The sequence below is a fragment of the Gossypium hirsutum genome, chromosome A07 (genome assembly GCF_007990345.1).
Source record: "Gossypium hirsutum isolate 1008001.06 chromosome A07, Gossypium_hirsutum_v2.1, whole genome shotgun sequence".
Classification (NCBI taxonomy): domain Eukaryota; kingdom Viridiplantae; phylum Streptophyta; class Magnoliopsida; order Malvales; family Malvaceae; genus Gossypium; species Gossypium hirsutum.
The window spans coordinates 18,628,003-18,647,615 of record NC_053430.1 but is presented as its reverse complement, the minus strand read 5'-3'; the positions used below and the strand labels follow the sequence as shown (position 1 = coordinate 18,647,615).

Genomic DNA, 19,613 nt, shown 5'->3' with positions numbered 1-19,613 from the left:
AAGTGCAGGCTACTATGCGTACCAGATAGCTTTGGCTACAAGTGTGAAAATATGTGCAGGCAACTGAGTATCAGTTATTATTCCGAAGAGTTCAACGGGAAAATCGATTAAGTAAAAATACATGTGAACACGATTATATGATGAATAAGTGCAGGTACATGTTTATGAAAATTTTGAGCAATATGCTCTATATTTGAGTGAACTTCGATAAGACAAAATGGATTAAGTGAAATTATGTAAGAGTGAATTTTAGTAGTAAAACAGTGTTGGACAGCAGCAGTTGTGTGACTTTGAAAATTCACAAAAAATTGTGTAAATTGAATTAAATTTCAAATAAATTATGGAATTAAATCTTAATGAGTCTTTTTTCATATAAAAGAAACATGGGGAGAAAAAGAGGTGTATATTATGTGATATTATAATTTTTTTGAGACAATATCAGAATGAATTTGAGATCCCCAGTTCTTACTTGGAAAATTTTTTAAAAATTTTTAAAAAATAATTATGGGTTATAATTCATATTCTTAGAATCTTTGATGAGTCTACTTTTAATAGAAACAAACGGTAACATTATCCGAGTCTCGTACTATGATATAAATAAATTTTAGTGAAGAAAGGTCGAAGCTTTCAAACAGCAAAATAGGGGAAGCTATTAATAATAAAATGTACTTATTGGATGGACAAAAAATTCTTAAAATTTTATGGTGGAAAGATATATGAGTCTAGTTTCTGGTAAAATTTACGGATCTTAATTTGGAGTTCTGTAACTCTAGATATAAATGATTTAGTGACTGTAACTCAAGAAAGCAGCTTAACCAAAACATGTGTAAATGTACAATTGCGTTCGTTTTACTATGGAAAGCATGTTAGTAAATTGCTTATTATTATTTCATGCGAGCTTACTAAGCGTAAATCTTACCCCCTCCTTTCCATTTCTTTTAGTGTTGTCAGGTTAGCTCAGGGTTGGAGATCGTCGGAGGCAGCATCACACTACCAAGCCAACACCTTGACAGTATAAAAACATATGCTAGAATTATCAAGTGAGTGGCATGTATAGGGACCTAGTTTTATAACATGTGTTATTATAATTTGGCCAAATATATTGGTCTTTAGTGAGCTAATGATTCTGACTTATAAATCTAGCTATTTATGTTATGTTTGATATGGGTGATGTGCATATGCTTGTTTGTCATGCATGGTTGGTAATATGTTATGTGTTGTTGTGAATGTTTAAGTCCGTTAACACCTTGAACCCTGTCCTGACGTTGGATACGGGTGAGGGGTGTTACATAGGACAGTTTTCATAGCATTAAATTTCACATAATGTTCAAACAATTAAATTGCCTCCATTAACAACATTACATTGCGTAAAATGGGAGGATGAAATTGAAAAAGAAATGTATTTGTACCGACAACCCAAGTTTGGCCTTTGATCTTTTTTATTTTTAATAAAAGAAATAAGGATTAGTTAAGTAATTAGACCATTGTTAAAGTTGCCTATTCCATTAAATTTGGAATCAAAGGCCACTTTAACTTGGGATCACATACTCATTTCTTTTATTATTAGGATCATATGAAACATGTAGTTGTAAAAGTGGTAAAAGTTAGTCATTATGGATTTTTAATTAGTTAAATGATCAATTCAGCAATTGGACCATTTAGTATTGATAGTTAGTGGAGGATGATGTATAGTTTCACTAACTTTTGGTTAATTAAGTTTAGTATTAGATTAACTAAGATTTAATTTAATTAATTAAGTTTTGTTAATTTTAATCTAAGTATACAATTAAGAATAAAAATAAAAATAAAACCATTTTTGTGTCCACCTTTTTCCCCATTGTTTCAAAGAAATAAAAATATGTTCTTAGGCTTTCAAGCTTTTGACAAAAATTTGATAGGAAATCTCAATCACTTTACTTGTAATTTTTATGTTTTTAATAGTTTGATTTAGTTAACCCGTGTACCAATTTGGAAAATTGTTAAAGGTCTCAAAATTTTCCATTGTTGAATACTTGATGAAATTGGTGTGAATTTTTTAGATTTTAAGCTTAGATATGAAAAAAGACAAGTTTGTAAAGTTAATTTGCTAATTTTTGAACATAGGGACTAAAGTGCATAAAATTGGAAATTGATGTTAAATTTATGTAATCATTAAGAATAGACGATTGTAGAAGGATGAAATTGAGATCGATTTTGAAATTGAAGCTCACATGTGAAAGTTATAGCAATTTCGATTTTAGGGACTAAATTGAATAAAATGAAAAAATTTTGGGAATATTCAAAAAATAAAATTGAACTGTAATATGGATATAATAGGATGTTATTAAGTATTTTGAGCGGAAAAAATGAAATGAATTATCATATAGATCAAGAATTGAATCAATCGAGGGATAATCAAGGAAAAGGAAAATTACAAATTAGTCATTGATGTTTTGTCCGTTGTTGTTTTTACTCGGTAAGTTTATATGGAAATTAAAATATTAATTCTTGTTATATTTGTATTGTATTATGTTGTTTGTTTGTTGTATTGATGTGAACATAGAGACTTTTGGCCTCGAGTGAACTAAATAGTAATGTTTGGTACATATATGAAATTATGGACAAATAAGATGTACTGAATGGATATGAAATGTTTATATGATTGGAAAATATGTATATGATGATGTTACAATGATTAAAATTGTAACACCCTGTCACCTGAGCCGATCGTCGAGTCTGAGTTATAATATGTCACATTCGTTGCAGAAACAACTAACATCAAAAACACTATGGATAATTTATAGATACATTCACGGCTATTATAAATTTATAAGAAATATGATAAACATTTAAATTTAAACTTTAATCGAGCTTACAACAGCTTTTTAGTTGACTCGACCATGAAATACGACTTATTTGCAAATTTTCTAAAATTTCATAACAAGCATTGATACCCCTAGGTAGGTACCAATACCATTTTAAGCTTCGATGTTTGAAAATTATTTCTTTAAATCACTGGTATCGATACTTGTCATATGGTATCAATACCTATTTAAGAAGTATTGATGCCCATTTAAGTATCGATATTGTTTTAAGATTCTTTTTTTTGTAAAAATCAAATGTATTGATACCCTTGTAAAGTATCGGTACCCTGATGTAGAGCATCGATATTTTAGTCTGGTATCGATACCGTTTTGGCATTCTATTTGTTTGAAAAACTAATAAAAATTTTTCAAGTATCGATACCTAAGCTAGGGTATCGATACCTTATTGCCAAAAATGTCAAAAACCTCCATTCACTTGTCCATTCCATGCCCAACCAATTTGGTTCAAACGATGCCTTTAGGCACCCTTAAGAACCTACAATTAAACTCAAAACCATACATCAAAAGATACAATTTACCCAACATCAATAATCCACACCAAATATAAACCAAAACATGACCAAATTATGCTTATCATGACCAAACCATATTCACACTAACATAAACATACAAATTCCACTTACCAACAACTATAAGCATCCTATTTACCTATTTTGAATAATCATTTCCACAACTATATAAACCTTTCTATTTTTTTCCATCATTATTATAAGTAGTATACTTTTATATATATAAATATATAGAGAGATTAGACTCCTGATTTTCTATTACATAAACAAAAAAGGGGTTACAAGGCGATGAAAGGTAAAGAGTTAAAGAATATAAAAGGTAAAAGGTTGATATTAATAACATTCACAACAAAAATAACAAAAAATTATTTTCATCGGTCCAAAAAAAATTTTAAAGTGAATCTTAATTTTTGTAGGGAACTGACCTCTATGGTTTAAAATTTAAAAAACATAATAGGTGACGAACATAACAAAACCGACCTCTATGGCCATTTTGTTAATACATTTCTTGCAGGCGACGAACATAATAGGCAAATTATATCTCTCTCTTTATAGGCATTATGGTACCGTAGAAATAAGTGTGTGAATGAAGGTTTCAAGTTCTCATTGCAGGAAACTTGAAGTTTCATCCGAGGATATCATCAAGAGATATGCTTAAGTCATGAGAATATAAAGAGTTTTTCCAGTTCAATGACAGAAAATTTATGGAGACCACCTAATAATGGGTTTATCAAAATAAACTTTGATGCTTCTTTTCAAAGGGACTCTAGAACTTCTATTGCTGTAGTTTTAGCTAGAGACTGCAAGTGTAAAGTTGTAGGGGCAAGTAATTACACTGATGAAAATATGGTCGATTCTTTTGTGGCCGAAGCATGAGCCTGTGAAAGGGCTATCTTTTTTGTGGTTGACATGGGTTTTCGTCGAATTATCTTGGAGGGGGACTTTCTGACTATAATAAAAAAGCTTAAGACATCTGCAGAAGATAAATTCACTCTCAGATCGATTATTCATAATATTCGTTCTATGAGAAGAGTTTTGAAAGTGTTTCTTACATTTTTGTTCCTCGGGAGATTATCAAGGCAGTTCACACTCTTGCTTTGGAAGGAAGAAGACGGCAAGTCTCGTGCATCTAGATTGATGGGGTTCCTGAATCGATGAAGAAGATGGCTGTCATGGATCGGACGATTTGGTTCCAGAATAAGTGAGTTTTTGGAGTATGCTCTGATTTTGGAGAAGGTTCTTGCAAATCTCGATGATTATGTTTAGAGCTTTCAAGTTTCTTCATTTATTCCTCTCAGATTTGGGTTTCACAAGATTGGAAGAAAGTTTGGCTGATATTTTCTCTTCTCTGTGACGTTTGGGTTTTGGCATGAGGCGATTTATTTTCTCATTTATGGTTTTGCTTGTTTTCTATGTGCGTCTTTTTATCTGGTTTTGTTGACTGTTTCGATTTTGTTTGGTTTTGTTTCGTATGCTTTTCTCTTCTGGTTCTGATTGGATGTTGGAGTTAGTTTTTGAGCCATGTGCCATTATTTCTTTCATTAGTAAATATCAGCTTTATTCTAAAAAAAACAAATTAAATGAATCGAATATGAGCACTAATTAATCTGATCAACTTTTTTTAAAATAAACAAAAAAAGCATTTTGCATTTTAAAACAATCAAACATAATGTTGGAATTGAATACTGTGAAAAATAAAATAAATAAAAATAAAGAACACACAAATTTTACGTGGAAACCCTTTCGGGAAAAAACCATGGGCAGAGGAGAAGAAAATTCACTATGTCAAAAAATTTGAATCAAATACAAAAGGAATAGACTATGTCTATTTTTAGGCTTGCAAAGCCATATTCTAGTAGGATTGAAACACCTTATCCTAATCAATATAAAATAGATGGAGTTTAATAAGGTTTTAAAAACCTTATTCTAAAATAAAATAAAAGAAGTCTAGTTCTATATGGATTTTACTTTTATTTTATTTTCCATCGTATTTTATTTAAATAAGAATTTGGGTCACTTAATTCTAACAATCTCCACCTTGACACAAATTCTCAATAAACAAGTTCTTCATCGTGAACTTTCAATAAACAAGTTCTCCACATCTTCCATAAAACCCCTTAAGGATTTAACTTCAACAATGAACACCAACCAAGTCTAAGCAATGCTCAAACTTGGTTATAGGAAGTGACTTAGTCATCATATCTGCAGGATTTTCATGAGTACTAATTTTGCTCACAACAATATCACCATGAGCAATAATATCACGAACAAAATGATACCGAATATCAATGTGTTTTGTTCTCTCATGAAACATTTGATCTTTTCTAAGAAAGATGGCACTCTGACTGTCACAAAATACTGTGCTGATTTGAAGGTCTTCATTGAGTTCACTAAATAGTCCCTTCAACCAAATAGCTTCTTTACAAGCCTCAGTAATCGCCATGTACTCAGCTTCAGTGGTAGACAAAGCGACTGTAGTTTGCAAAGTGGCTTTCCAACTAATTGCACAACCTCCGATTGTAAAGACGTAACCTGTGAGAGATCATCTTCTATCAAGGTCTCCAGCAAATCAGCATCAACATACCCTATAACTCCATTTTTAGTTCTTCCAAACTGTAAGCAAACATCAGTAGTGCCTCGTAAGTATCTTAAAATCCACTAAACTACTTTCCAATGTTCTTTATCGGGATTTTCCATATATTTGCTAACTGCACTGACTGCATATGATAAATCTGGACGTGAACAAACCATAGCATGCATGAGAGATCCCACTGCACTAGAGTATGGAACATGTGACATGTACTCAATCTCATCATCTGATTGAGGAGACAAGGCCGATGAAAGTCTGAAATGGGCTGCTAAAGGAGTACTAACAGGCTTAGCACTCTGCATATTGAACCTGCAAAAAACTTTCTCAATGTACCCCTTCTGACTTAGGTACAATTTACTTGCTTTTCTATCTCTGAGAATCTCCATACCAAGTATCTTCTTTGCTGGTCCTAAATCTCTCATCTCAAATTCTTCACTTAATTGGGCTTTAACCTTTCTTATCTCTCTTTTATCTTTTGCTGCTATCAACATGTCATCAACATAAAGAAGTAGATACACAAAAGAACCATCACTGTTTTTCTTAAAGTAAACACAACTGTCTAAACTACTTCTTTCGAAATCATGAGAAGTCATAAAGGAATCAAACCTCTTGTACCACTGTCTTGGTGACTGTTTCAAACCGTAAAGGGACTTTCTCAGCAAGCAAACATAGTCCTCTTTTTCTGAGACTATAAAACCCTCTAGTTGTTGCATGTAAATATCTTCCTCAAGTTCTCCATGCAGAAATGCAGTTTGTACAGCTAACTGCTCAAGCTCTAAATAAGGCATGGCCATAATACCAAGCAAAGCTCGAATCGAACTATGCTTAACAACTGGAGAGAACACATCTGTGAAGTCCACTCCTGAAATTTGACTGTAACCCTTTGCAACAAGCCTTGCTTTATATCTGGGTTCTTCAACTCCTAGAGTCCCTTCTTTCTTTTTAAACACCCATTTACAACGAACAACCTTTTTACCTTTAGGAAGTTTCACAAGGTCCCATGTTCTGTTTTTGTGGAGTGATTCCATCTCTTCTTGCATAGCAAACATCCACTTTTCTGAGTCTTCACAGCTAACCGCCTCAGAATAATTAGATGGCTCTTGATTCGCATCTATATCTTCAGCCACATTTAAAGCATAAGCAACTAGATCAACCTCGGCATACTTCTTTAGAGGTTTAATTTCTCTTCTAGTTCTGTTTTTGGCGATAGAGTACTGTGGTGAAGAAGCAACTCTATTCTCAATTTTTGTTCTGGCTTGAGGAGTTGACTCTGTATTAATTTGATGCTCCACCTGCTTTTGATTTTCTTTATTGGAAGAGTCTTTAAGAGATAAGTTAGGTAGCATAGCAGTTTCATCAAAACAACATCTCTGCTAATCACAGCTTTTCTATTTTCAGGACACCATAACTTATACCCTTTTACACCAGCTTTATAACCAAGAAAAATGCATTTAATAGATCTCGGTTCCAATTTTCCATTATCAACATGAGCATATGCAAGACACCCAAAAATCTTTAAATCAGAATAATTAGCAGGATTACCAGACCATACCTCTTGTGGAGTCTTTTTCTCAATGGCAACGGATGGAGATCGGTTGATCAAAAAACATGCAGTAGAGGTTGTTTCTGCCCAAAATGCCTTCGGTAAGTTGGCATTTGACAACATACATCGAACCTTCTCCATGATCGTTCTGTTCATTAGTTCTGCAATGCCGTTTTGCTGTGAAGTATGACGAACTGTCAAGTGTCTCATGATCCCTTCTGACTTGCACAATCTATTAAACTCATCAGAACCAAACTCTAAGCCATTGTCTGTGCGGAGGTATTTTATCTGTTTTCCCTTCTGTTTTTCAATAATAATTTTCCAAGACTTAAATGCGGAAAACACATCGCTTTTCTGCTTCAGGAAAAACGCCTAAACTTTTCTGGAAAAATCATCAATAAAGGTTAGCATATAATTAGCTCCACCTCTCGAAGGCACTCTGGATGGCCCCCACAGATCAGAATGAATATACTCCAACGTTCCCTTCGTGTTATGCATTCCTCTAGTGAATCGAACTCTCTTTTGCTTCCCAAAAACACAGTACTCACAGAAATTCAGTTTGCAAATTCCTTACCCATTAAGAAGTCCTCTTTTGCTTAATTCTACCATGCCATTCTCACTCATATGCCCTAGGCGCATATGCCAAAGTTTAGTAATATCATCATCTGACAAGGAAGAGGGCCCTTTCATCACAACAAGGGACCCTTTGGAAATCTTTAAAACCCCACTTTCAGTTGTGTATCTGTACCCTTTTGAATCAAGAGTACTCAACGAAATTAAATTTCTTTTCAATTCTAGAACATGCCGCACGTCACTAAGTGTTCTGACAACTCCATCAAACATCTTAACTTTAATTGTTCCAACACCTGGGATTTTACATGAAGCATTATTTCCCATCAAAATAACACCTTCAGATACTGTTTTGTAAGTTGTAAACCAATCCCAATTGGGACTCATGTGGAAGGTGCAGCCTGAATCAAGTATCCACTCCTCGCTTACTTTAGAATCATTGACAAAAGCGACTAGAAGTTCACCATAGCTGTAGTCTTCTACAACATCAGCTTCACCGGAATTTTCTGGTTGTTTTCCCTTTTAATTCGCAACCTCCCTTTTAATCTTATTTTGTAGCTTATAGCACTCAGATTTAATGTGCCCTTTCTTCTTGCAGAAGTTACAAGTTTTACCTCTGTTTGAAGACTTCGATCTACCCTTAGATTTACCACGAGGATTTCGTTCCTGTGTCCTACCACGATCATCATCAGCATTCCGATCTTGTCTCCCACAAACAATGAGACCCTCTCCCTGAGAGTCGGGTTTAACCACAAGATGCTTCATCTTATCATACGAGGTTAAAGAATCATAAACCTCATCAACTATGTAATACCCTGAAAATTTTTATAGTAAGATATTATCCTTGATATAGTAAAATAAGGAAATAAAGTGACAAAAAGGGAAATTTTGAGTTATGTCAATATTGAGAAGTATATTATGATATATTAATTCAAGAAAGGACTAAATTGTAAAAGTGAGAAAAGTTTTGTTGCACAAGAGTAAATATTCATAATTTGAGGGGTTAAAGTGTAAATAATTTAAGAGTGGAATGATCTAGAAACTAAGGAAAATGGATGAATTAGGACCAAATTGAATAGATGAAGAACTATGAGGGACTAAATTGTAATTTTACCAAATTAAATGATGACTCAAGGATGGAATTTTAAAAGATAATGAAGGGCAAAATGGTCAATTGGAAGAGAGAGAAATCTAGAAAGTAATAATGATGCTAGAGATATTTTGATATTTTATAATTATTTAATTAGATAAATATTATTTTATTATTATTTTATTAGTATATAAAGAAAGAAAGATAAGAAATTCTCATCCATATTTTCCCATGCACTAACGTGAGAGAAAGAGAGGAAGAAAGAAAGTTTTGCTTTCTTTACAATTTGGTCCTTTTACCAAAAATTCACCATTTTCACCCAAAAATCAAATGAATTTCCATAGCTACCAAGAGACAAAAATGTTAAGGAGAGCATGGGGAGTTAGAATATCAAGTTGGATTCAAGAAATAGAAGCTGGAGGAGAGAGAAAATCAAGTTAAAGATTAGTATCAATAGAACAAGGTAAGTATATCAAGATTTCAATATGTTTTTAAGTTTGTTACTATTGACAAAGCATGGAAATAATGTTATAGTAGAGTTTTCTTACATAAGGTCCTATGTTTTTGATATGTTAGTGGAGAGAAAATAAGAGAAAGTGATGAGAAATGGTGTAGAAAAAGAAAATAAGGGTGTTATAATATGGTAATTAATAGCTTGCACAAAAACAGTTTGGACAGCAGTAGTAGACTAACTTTGAAAAATCACCATAAATTGTAGAAATTGAATTAGAAGATGAAAAAAATATGGAATTAAAGCTTATTGAGTATAGTTTCTTATAGAAGAAATATTATAAGCAATGGATTTTTAAATTTTGATATATAATAAATTTTGTGAGACAAGATCAGAATGAATTCGGGTTCCCCTGTTCTGACTTTGAAAAATCATAAAACATTGAATAAAAATAATTATGGGATTAAATTTATATTTATAAAATCCTGAATGAGTATATTTTTAATAGAAACAAACAAGAACATCATTTGAATCCTGTATGAGGAGATAATTAATTTTTGGTGAAGAGGGGTCAGAACTGTCAGACAGCAGAATAGGGGTAACTTTAAAGAATAAACTGTACTTATTGGATAAACCAAAAATTCTGAAATTTTTATGGTAAGAATATATATGCGTCTAGATTCAGGAAAAATTATCAGATATTAATTTGGAGTTCTATAGATCCAGATATAAATAATTTAGTGACTATGATGCAGATAGACAACTTGAATATTCATAAAAGTAAATAATAAAAATTATGGATAATGATACTTACAAGTGTGTTATCTACATTAAGGATGTGGAATGGAGAGGAGAAGGAGGAAAAATATGTATGAATATTCATCTAGCATGGCTAATTTGCATATTTTAGGCTTAGGGACTAAATTGAATAAAAGTAAAACTTTATGGGCAATTTTGTAAATATGTCAGAAATGACCAAATTGCATGAAATGGATTATTTTATTATTTAAATTACAAAATTGAATGAAATTATTAATTTAATTTAATAGCTGGAAATAAGGATTAAATTGCAAGAATTTTATTTTCCTGACCTTAAGGATGAAATCGTCATTAATTAAAAGTTTAGGGGCAAAATGGTAATTTTTCCTAGAGCATTAATTAAATGCATTAGAATATGAAATGAATGAAAATGATGATCAAATTTATTTATAAAGATCCGGGCGACTCAAATATGAGACTTGATCATGGAAAAGAAAATATATCAGATTAATGAAATTATAAACACAAACAAGCAATGAGGTAAGTTCGTGTAACTTGAATTATATTCTTAAATGCTTGAAATGTGTGTTATTGATTTGAATATCATTTGAATGTTCATTGTATGAAAATTTATGAAACATTGATATATTTGATAAAATGGGAAGAAATCCCGGTTGAATGAAAGGAAAATTCGATGGATCTTTGAAAAGGAATTGACAGTAAAAAGGATCTAACCCGGACGGGTGATCCTATCCTGATATAGCCCTCCCGAAGAATATGTGTAAAATGGATTTATCCCAGACGGGTAATCCGAATTAGGGTCTGAATTTAGCCTGGACTGGTAATTCAGATCCAAGCTCATTAGAGTAATTGTCGTTGCAGGGGATTTAGCCTGGACTGGTAATCCCGACAATACTCTATGAGTTTATATTACAGGGGATTTAGCCTGGACTGATAATTCCACTGTAAGGATGAGGTTCGCGGTAGTGTGCTCTCTGATATGAAATGTGTAAGACCATGGTTGAAAGATACCATGGCAACTTGTGTGTAAGACCATGGTTGAAAGATACCGTGTAAGACCATGGTTGAAAGATACCATGGCAACCTGATATGAAATGTGTAAGACCATGGTTGAAAGATACCATGGCAACCTAATATGAGATGTGTAAGACCATGGTTGAAAGATACCATGGCAACATGACAGAAAATGAGTAAAACCATGGTTGAAAGACACTATGGCATCATGTCAAAGATAAATAAGACCGTGGATGGGAGACGCTATAACATCTGTTGAACAATTGATATTCAGGTAAAATGCATCAGATGACGAATGGTTATATGAAATGGTTGTGTGAAATGTTTACAAGAACTGGTCATATGGAAATATATGTACAAAAGCGTTGTATGAAATAATTATGAAAATGGATAAACAAAATAAGTATAAGTACATGGAATATAATTTATGTTAAGTTTGATATAAGCTATTACCAGAATAAATATACATAAAATATATGGAAATGATGAAGCATAAAATATTGATATAATGAAATGAATGATATATGCTTGTGAAGAAACGGTAAGAGCATGATATATTTCATGACATGTACATATATGATTATCTTTGATATGTTGATACAAGGAAATTATGTAATTGAGACTATTATTAAACTCAAGTGCGACATGTCGAGAAAATAGATATATCAATGTTGAATTTATATGAGATATGTGCAATTATACTAACAATGTTGTTGTTTGATGCTTATACAAGTGCCAAACTGTTGATTGAATGGTAATATATTTATTTTATATGATGCATTGAATCGGTAAGTATTTTAATTTTTTTAAGTGATCTGCAAATGGTAGTAATGCTCCGAAACCCTGTTCTGGCAGCGGATACGGGTTAGGGGTGTTACAAACTGTGAGAGACTCGCGACTATATAAAATCGTGTCTCTAAAGGTTGAAAAAGACGGGGGCAACGAACAAAGTAGAATCAACCCTAGATCTTCCTTATCATACTGAACCTCCATGGCCTCCAAGTTTGAGAGAATTTCTTTAAACACTGTTAAGTGTTCATGTACAGACGCACCCTCCTCCAAACGATGAGCATAAAGACGCTGCTTCATATGCAACTTGCTTGTTAGAGTTTTCGACATACATATTTGTTCTAGCCTCTTCCATAATGCAGCGGCAGTTTTCTCTTTCATCACATCCTGCAAAATTTCGTTGGACAAATGCAGATGTAATTGTGTTAATGTCTTTCAATCCTTACGCTTCTTCTCTTCATCTGTTAATGTCGAAGGAATCTTATCTATCCCTAGAAGGGCATCCTCCAGATCCATCTGTGCAAGAACTGCTTGCATCTTAATTTGCCACAACGCAAATCTGGTGTTGCGATCCAACAATGGAATTTCATACTTCAAAGACGCCATTACCGTGATCGAGATGAATAACCCGGAAGCTCGGATACCAATTTGTGAAAAATAAAATAAAATAAAATAAAGAACACACAAATTTTATATGGAAACCCTTTCAGGAAAAAAATCACGGGCAGAGGAGAAGAAAATTCACTATGTCAAAAAATTTGAATCAAATACAAGAGGAATAGACTATGTCTATTTATAGGCTTGCAAAGCCATATTCTAGTAGGATTGAAACTTCTTATCCTAATCAATATAAAATAGATGGAGTTTAATAAGGTTTTAAAAACCTTATTCTAAAATAAAATAAAAGAAGTCTAGTTCTATATGGATTTTACTTTTATTTTATTTTCCATTGTATTTTATTTAAATAAGAATTTGGGTCACTTAATTCTAACAAATACAATATTTAAATTGAAAATTGAATAACTGTAAAAAATTATTTTATAATTTTTTATATATTTAAGTACAAAAGGAGAGAAATCTTCTAAACTCAAAATACTCTAGGTAATTAAATTTTTATATTTTAATATCTTATGGAAACAAAAAAATAATTATTTAGTACACCACTAGCGGCGAAAAGTTTTAACTACACAAGTAGGATTGAACTTTTGTCATGTATCTCTAAGTAGTATTTAAAAAATTAAAAAATAAATAAAACTTATGACAAACTTTCAAAAAAAACTAAATTTCTATTTTAATAAATGTAGAAAAATTTGAAGATGATGTGAATATATAAAAATGATAATATTTATAATATTTTTTTTGAATGAGTTGACTGGCCTTTTATTAAAAAACCATAAAAATTAATACCCAAAAATTTTGGGCTCAGGTCCACTTGGACTGTTGGACAAACAAATAAACGGAAATGGGCATACAATTTATCTTTTGTAATTAGCCTGTTATTGAAATAAATAAAATTAGAAACAAAATAATGAAGGTAAAAAAGAAATAATTAATAAAAAGGAAACATATTGATATTTCCCAATCAAATCGAACAGCCTGGCCACCTTTAATCCTATCATCTTTTCATGTCAACAGCCGCGTCTGTTCAGAGATAGCTCTTCCCCAAAAAAATTTTCTATGTACCTGCAATATTTGACTACTCCATTTTTCTACCACAACGATTTCAGTTTGGATTTCTTCTCCATCTTCCTTCCGAAACCAGATCTATGTGGTTCAGCGCTTCCCCCACCAAGTATGATTCTTCCCTTTTTTCTAGTGCTTGTTTTGCTAGTTTATGGGCATGAGCATTCTCCGATCTGTGGATAAACTAGAAAGTGATCTCTTGAAGACTAGTTCTTTTACTCTGAATCTCTCTAGTAATCGCTCCAAGTACTGATTTGTCCATATTTGTCGATTGACATGTCTTGATGACTGTTTTCGAGTCTCCCATTATTGTTGCTGAAGTTAAACCTATTGATAATACTAACTTGATGGCATCTAACTCTGCATGAGCTTCTACTGCAAACGGGGATGAGATATTATAATGGAGAGTCGTCTTTGAGGCTTTTAGCTCACCCATCTGGTCCCAAACCACTAAACCCGAAGCCGATCTAGAATTTCTTTTGTTGAAGGCTGCATCAAACTGTATCGTTGTACCTATTGTCGCCCTTATTTGGTTATGAACTCTTTTAGTATTAAAGGTAGGCTTTTTTTATCGTACCCCTTCGAGTTTTACTATGTATCTTCTGATTTTTTGTGACAGATCCTTATCTGAGATAGTTTTTCTTTCATGAACATACTGATTCCGTGAGCTCCAAATGAACCATAAAGCGCAGCAAAAAGTCCAACACTATTCCTTAGTACTCTTTTCAAAAACCTAGGTTAGCCACTCCCAGATATTTTGATTCATATGAGTTGTAACCCAAAAGAGATTAAGGTTTTGCCATACTTCAATGATTGTAGGGCATTGTTTAAAGACATGGTGGCTATCCTCTTCTCCGGAGCAACAACGAGGACATCTGACGTTAGTGGTCACTCGCTTGTGTCTAAGGTTGACTAGTGTAGGCATATAGTTCTAAGAGATCCGTCATATTGTTAATGTAATTTTTTATGGTAGCTGTAAATCCCATAGTTTTCTATAGAAGTCTTTGATTTCGGTCTATATTAAGTAACTATTAATATCTAAGTTAGCATATTGTAATAGTTTATATGCGCCCCGTACTGAATATTCTCTAAAAGGTTCTTCTTTCCACACTTGAAAATCTTCATGGTTAGCTTCTGCAAGAGGGATTTGCAAGATTCTTTGGGCAATTTCTGTTTGAAAGGTATTACTGACTAACTCTGTTTTTCATGTTTTATTTGTGCTATCAATTAGATCCGAGACTAATTGTAGTTCATCATTTTCTTCTCTGTTTTTCCAACCAACTGCTTCAATTTCTGGAATCCAATAATCATTCCATATAAAGATCACATTTCCTCTTCCAACTCTCCAACAAAGTCCATCTCGAAGAAGACCCTTTGCTACCCAAATACTCTTCCAGGTAAATGAAGGTAAATTTCCCAACTGTGCATTTAGAAAGTTCGAATGCGAAAAGTATTTTGCTTTAAGAACTCTGGCCAGTAGAGAATTTGGATAATTAAAAAGACGCCAGCCCTGCTTGGCTAACAACGCAATATTAAATTGACTAAAATTTCGGAAACCCAAACCTCCTTTTTATTTTAAAAAACATATGTTTTTCCAAGAACACTAGTGAATTCCCTTCTTCCCATGTCCCTTTTTCCACCAAAAATTAGCAATAATGCCTTCTAATTCATCACATAATGGTTTTGGTAATAAAAAACAAGCCATTGAATATGTCGGTATAGCTTGTAAAATAGCCTTAATGAAAACTTCTTTTCCACCCTGAGACAGATATCTGATACTCCAATTATCAATGCGCTGTTTTAGTCAATATTTCAAAACTTGAAAAGATTCATTTTTTCTTCTACCAACTATACTCAGCAACTCTAAGTACCGTTCTGGGTCGTTTGAGCTTCAAACTCTCATCTGATTAACCACCAATTATCTATCTTCCTCCGATGTATTTTTACTAAAAAGGACAGTTGATTTGTTAAAGTTCACACACTAACTCGAACTTTTTTTGTACTCACGTAGAATCTCCTTGATTACGAAAGCTCCCTTTCTTGTTGCCTTATCGAACAAGATGCAATCATCTGCAAATAATAAATGAGGCACCTGTGGGCTGCTCCTACTAACCTTGACACCTTTTAAGAGCCCTTCTCTTGTTCCTAGTCTCATTAGGCACGATAAACCCTTTCTACATATTAGGAATAAAAACAGACTCAAGGAATCACCTTGTCGAAGTCTCTTGGTTTGATAAAAAGTTTCTCCAATATTTCCATTAACAATAGTTGAATAAGAGGCAGTAGACATGCACTTTATAATTGAATCAATCCATTTTTGAGCAAATCTCATTCGACTCATTATGCCCCTAACAAAGTGCCATTCAACTCTATCATAAGCCTTACTCATTTCTAATTTGATCGCCATGAAACCCTTTTTCCCCAATCTCTTCTGTTTTAGCGAATGTTTAATTTCATAGGCTAACGATACATTATCTGATATTAATCTTCCTGGCACAAATGCACTATGTGCTTCATTAATACATTTATCAATAACTCATCTAAATCTGTTTACTATAGCCTTTGCCAGTATTTTATAAATAACATTGCATAAGCTAATAGGTCAGAAATGTGTCATATGAGAAGGATTGGTGATTTTTGGGATAAACACTATGTGTTGAGTTTATTGGACTAACCTTTATATCTCCATTCAAAATGTGTAAACAAAAAGAAACGACATCTTTCCCTATAATATTCTAGCATCGTTGATAAAATAAGGCTGGGAATCTATCTTCCTCTAGTGCCTTTATAGATCTCATTTTGAACAATACCTCTCGAATCTTCTCTCCAGTATACGGCGCTATAAGCTTTCTATTATCTTCCTTGTAAATGCAACGATCAATACCCGTAAGTGTTCATTAATGACTGTATTCCCTACTGTGAATAAATTCTGAAAATAAGCCCGTGCAATACCCTCAATTTCCTAAAGGTCTTCCGTTTCCCCTCCACTAATATTTTGTAGCTTATTAATCTGATTTCTCTGCCGCCTCTGTGTTGCTTGGCTATGAAAAAAAGTTGTATTTCTATCGCCAAATTTTAACCAGTTCAATCTAGCCCTTTGTTCCCAGTAATATTCATCCTTTTCAATCCCAAAGTTTAGCTGGATCTTTGTATCAATCATCTCAGCCAAATTCCTATCATCCTTTCAGCTTCAACCAGTTCTGATAATTTTGCTGCTAAGAACTCTTTTCTACTCTTCCTGTTCATTCGTATTTGTGCAGCCCATTTTTCCAAGCTTTTTCTTAAGAATTTTAACTTTTACAATAAGTCCCCTAATGTCATTTCCCATTTATGTTTGACTTCATCAACAAAAGAATCCTTCAATGTCCATCAAGCTTCAAATTTAAAACTATTTCCTTTTCCACTTTCATCTTCTCTTTTTGTGACAACTAAAAGAGGGCAATGATCAAAAAAAGAATGGACCAGATGCTGAATATTTGTCTCGAGAAACATTGACATCTATTTCACATTGGCCACTCCCCTATCCAATCGTTCTTGTATATTTATCACTGGTAAATTTCCTCTTTCCCATGTAAACCAATTACTAGAAAACCCCACATCATTTAATTGACATTCCTCTAATATTTTTTGAAACAGTTTTATTCTTCTTTCATCTCTAGGCAGACCTCTTATTTTCAAACCCATACATAATTTCATTAAAGTCTTCACATACAAACCAATGGATATCTTCATCATGATAGAGATTTTTCAAAACAGCTCATAGTCTTTTCTATCTTGAACATACGGGGTTCCATAAAAACCTATAAGTCGCCACTTATCATTAATTTCAGAATCTTCCACTATCACATTAATATGTCTTTTAGAAAAATTTTGAAGCGTGATATTAGTATCATTTCGCCATGCCAAACACAATCCTCCTCTAGTACCCTTCGATCCAACTTCGATACCAGTTGCAAAGCCACAACTCCTTCGAACTCTCCATTTTGATTTTACAAAGTTTAGTCTCCATAAAGAAAACTATTTGGGGATTATAAATCTTTAGCGAATGCCGAAGTTTTTGAATTTTCCGTGGGCTCCCCAAACCACGGACATTTTAGCTTAAGATTTTCATTGTGCCTAGTTGGCTTGCCTCTTAGCAGCCGCCAATAATAAATGATCCAGTTCCACCATTCTCTTGTTCCTTGACATTACCTTATTAATTTCATCTTTTTCTTGTAAGTCGTCAATTTCCCCTCTAGATCTCTTCTTTCCCTCATCTCCTATTAATGCTGCATCCTCAGATCATGGTTCATCGAAGTATGGACCTGATCTAACAATGCATTTTCCATCCGTTGGCCAAAAAATGATGTCTTCCCTTCCAAATTAAAACCAAGAACTGGATCCACAATCTTTTTAAATCTCTTTTTATTTTTCGCCTTCTGTTGGCCATTCCCTAATCCTCTATTATTTTCACTAATTCCTCCCACATTCCCCTCCCCTTCCTCACGTAGCTATATACTATTCATAGCTAAAGCTCTTCAAGATTGAGCTCGCAAAGATAAATCCTAGCCCATTTCAGCAACTTCCACTCCGAGTGTCATCGTTGCTTCACAAAAGGAACCGCTATGTCCCAATCTTCCACAGTAGAAACAAAATAATGACAATCTCATATTTAAAACTGACATATGAACGTCTCCCACAAAACAAAATATGTTTCTTTCTTTTCAAAGGATGCCTTACACCAATTTGAACTCGAATTCTCATGAAATTTCTATTCTTTTTCCCAGTTGCATCACCAAATTCTCAGAAAAGACCAATAGGGACATCAAGAATCTGTACCCAAAAAGGTGTCGTGACTAAAGGCACTTGTAATGGATCCTCCCCCCATTACAGATTATAAAAAAGCAATGATTATTAAAGGTCCAAGGAAAACCCTTAATAACCCTTTTCAAATCCATAATGTGAAAAAATTGGAACAAATATCTTTTCTCCCCTAGATTTCAGATCTGAACACCCCGAACCGAATGCCACAGATTCGCCAAAATACTCTTCATTATTGGAAAGTGAATTATGCTAGCTGTCAGGAAACAACCCACTAGTTGAAAAATCTCCCCCGTTCTTTCCCTGTTCAGATCTGTTTGTATTTGAATCACTTCGTCTTCTTCTTCATTTATCGTCAGTTGAGCTAATTCATTTTCCATTGATGCAGATGCAGATCTCCACCTTGGCTATCTTTCTTCAAACTGTAGGAGACAAATGTGCAAGATGCGCCGACTTCAAGCAATAGAAAACAAAAAACAGCAGAAAAACCTAGAACTCTTGCCAGAGACGACAGACAATAACGTGCTGGGGTAGCAAACTTTCTTTTTATATTTATAATAAAATTTACAATACTATAAATACATGAAAAAAAAAGTAGAAAATTTCCAATTTCTTTCTTTTCCATTGTTTTTGTTTTTCCCACTTCTTTTCTTTCTCTTTCCCTCCTACCCCAAAACCGTAAAATGCAAAGAGACAGGTATCGGCTACATGAGTAGGCATGTCTAATGTGCTAGCCATTTGTCTTACTTTTTTATAGTGTTGTAGATATATACTAAAGTTTCCAATAACACCGTATATTTATTCTCATCTTGAAGAGGCATATACAACCCTTCCAAATGGAATCTTGAATTTTCATATTGACATTAAGAATGTTTGCATTTGTTTGATTCCATCTTGTAATTTGTTTATGGATTGAGTTTACTCTCATAT

At 33.3% G+C, this 19,613-nt stretch overlaps 1 protein-coding gene across 15 annotated transcripts; it reads left to right on the top strand.

Moving 5' to 3' along the window:
* Positions 1-13,770: 13,770 nt before the first annotated feature.
* On the top strand, positions 13,771-19,490 carry LOC107960052 (uncharacterized). 15 transcript variants are annotated; one of them, XR_005930454.1, is made up of 6 exons: positions 13,771-13,992; positions 14,503-14,620; positions 14,703-14,790; positions 15,015-15,064; positions 15,206-15,280; positions 19,072-19,490. XR_005930454.1 is itself a non-coding variant. In XM_041117706.1 (5 exons), exons 2-5 carry the CDS (start codon positions 14,719-14,721, stop codon positions 19,109-19,111), a joined length of 237 nt encoding a protein of 78 aa, XP_040973640.1. In that variant the 5' UTR covers positions 13,779-14,620; positions 14,703-14,718; the 3' UTR covers positions 19,112-19,490. The 15 variants fall into 15 exon arrangements, 3 of the variants coding, with proteins under 3 accessions (XP_040973638.1, XP_040973640.1, XP_040973639.1); XR_005930455.1 differs by having other exon boundaries at positions 13,777-14,440; positions 14,552-14,620; XR_005930453.1 differs by having other exon boundaries at positions 13,778-14,440; positions 14,552-14,620; positions 15,206-15,290.
* Positions 19,491-19,613: the final 123 nt, after the last annotated feature.

Coding starts and splice junctions, on each gene's coding strand:
- LOC107960052 (XM_041117704.1), top strand. CDS start 13,967: ATGTGGTTCAGCGCTTCCCCCACCAA. Junction 15,065..15,205: donor GGGCAATTTCTGTTTGAAAG/GTATTACTGACT, acceptor TTCCATATAAAG/ATCACATTTCCTCTTCCAAC. Junction 15,281..19,071: donor CTACCCAAATACTCTTCCAG/GTAAATGAAGGT, acceptor CCATTGATGCAG/ATGCAGATCTCCACCTTGGC.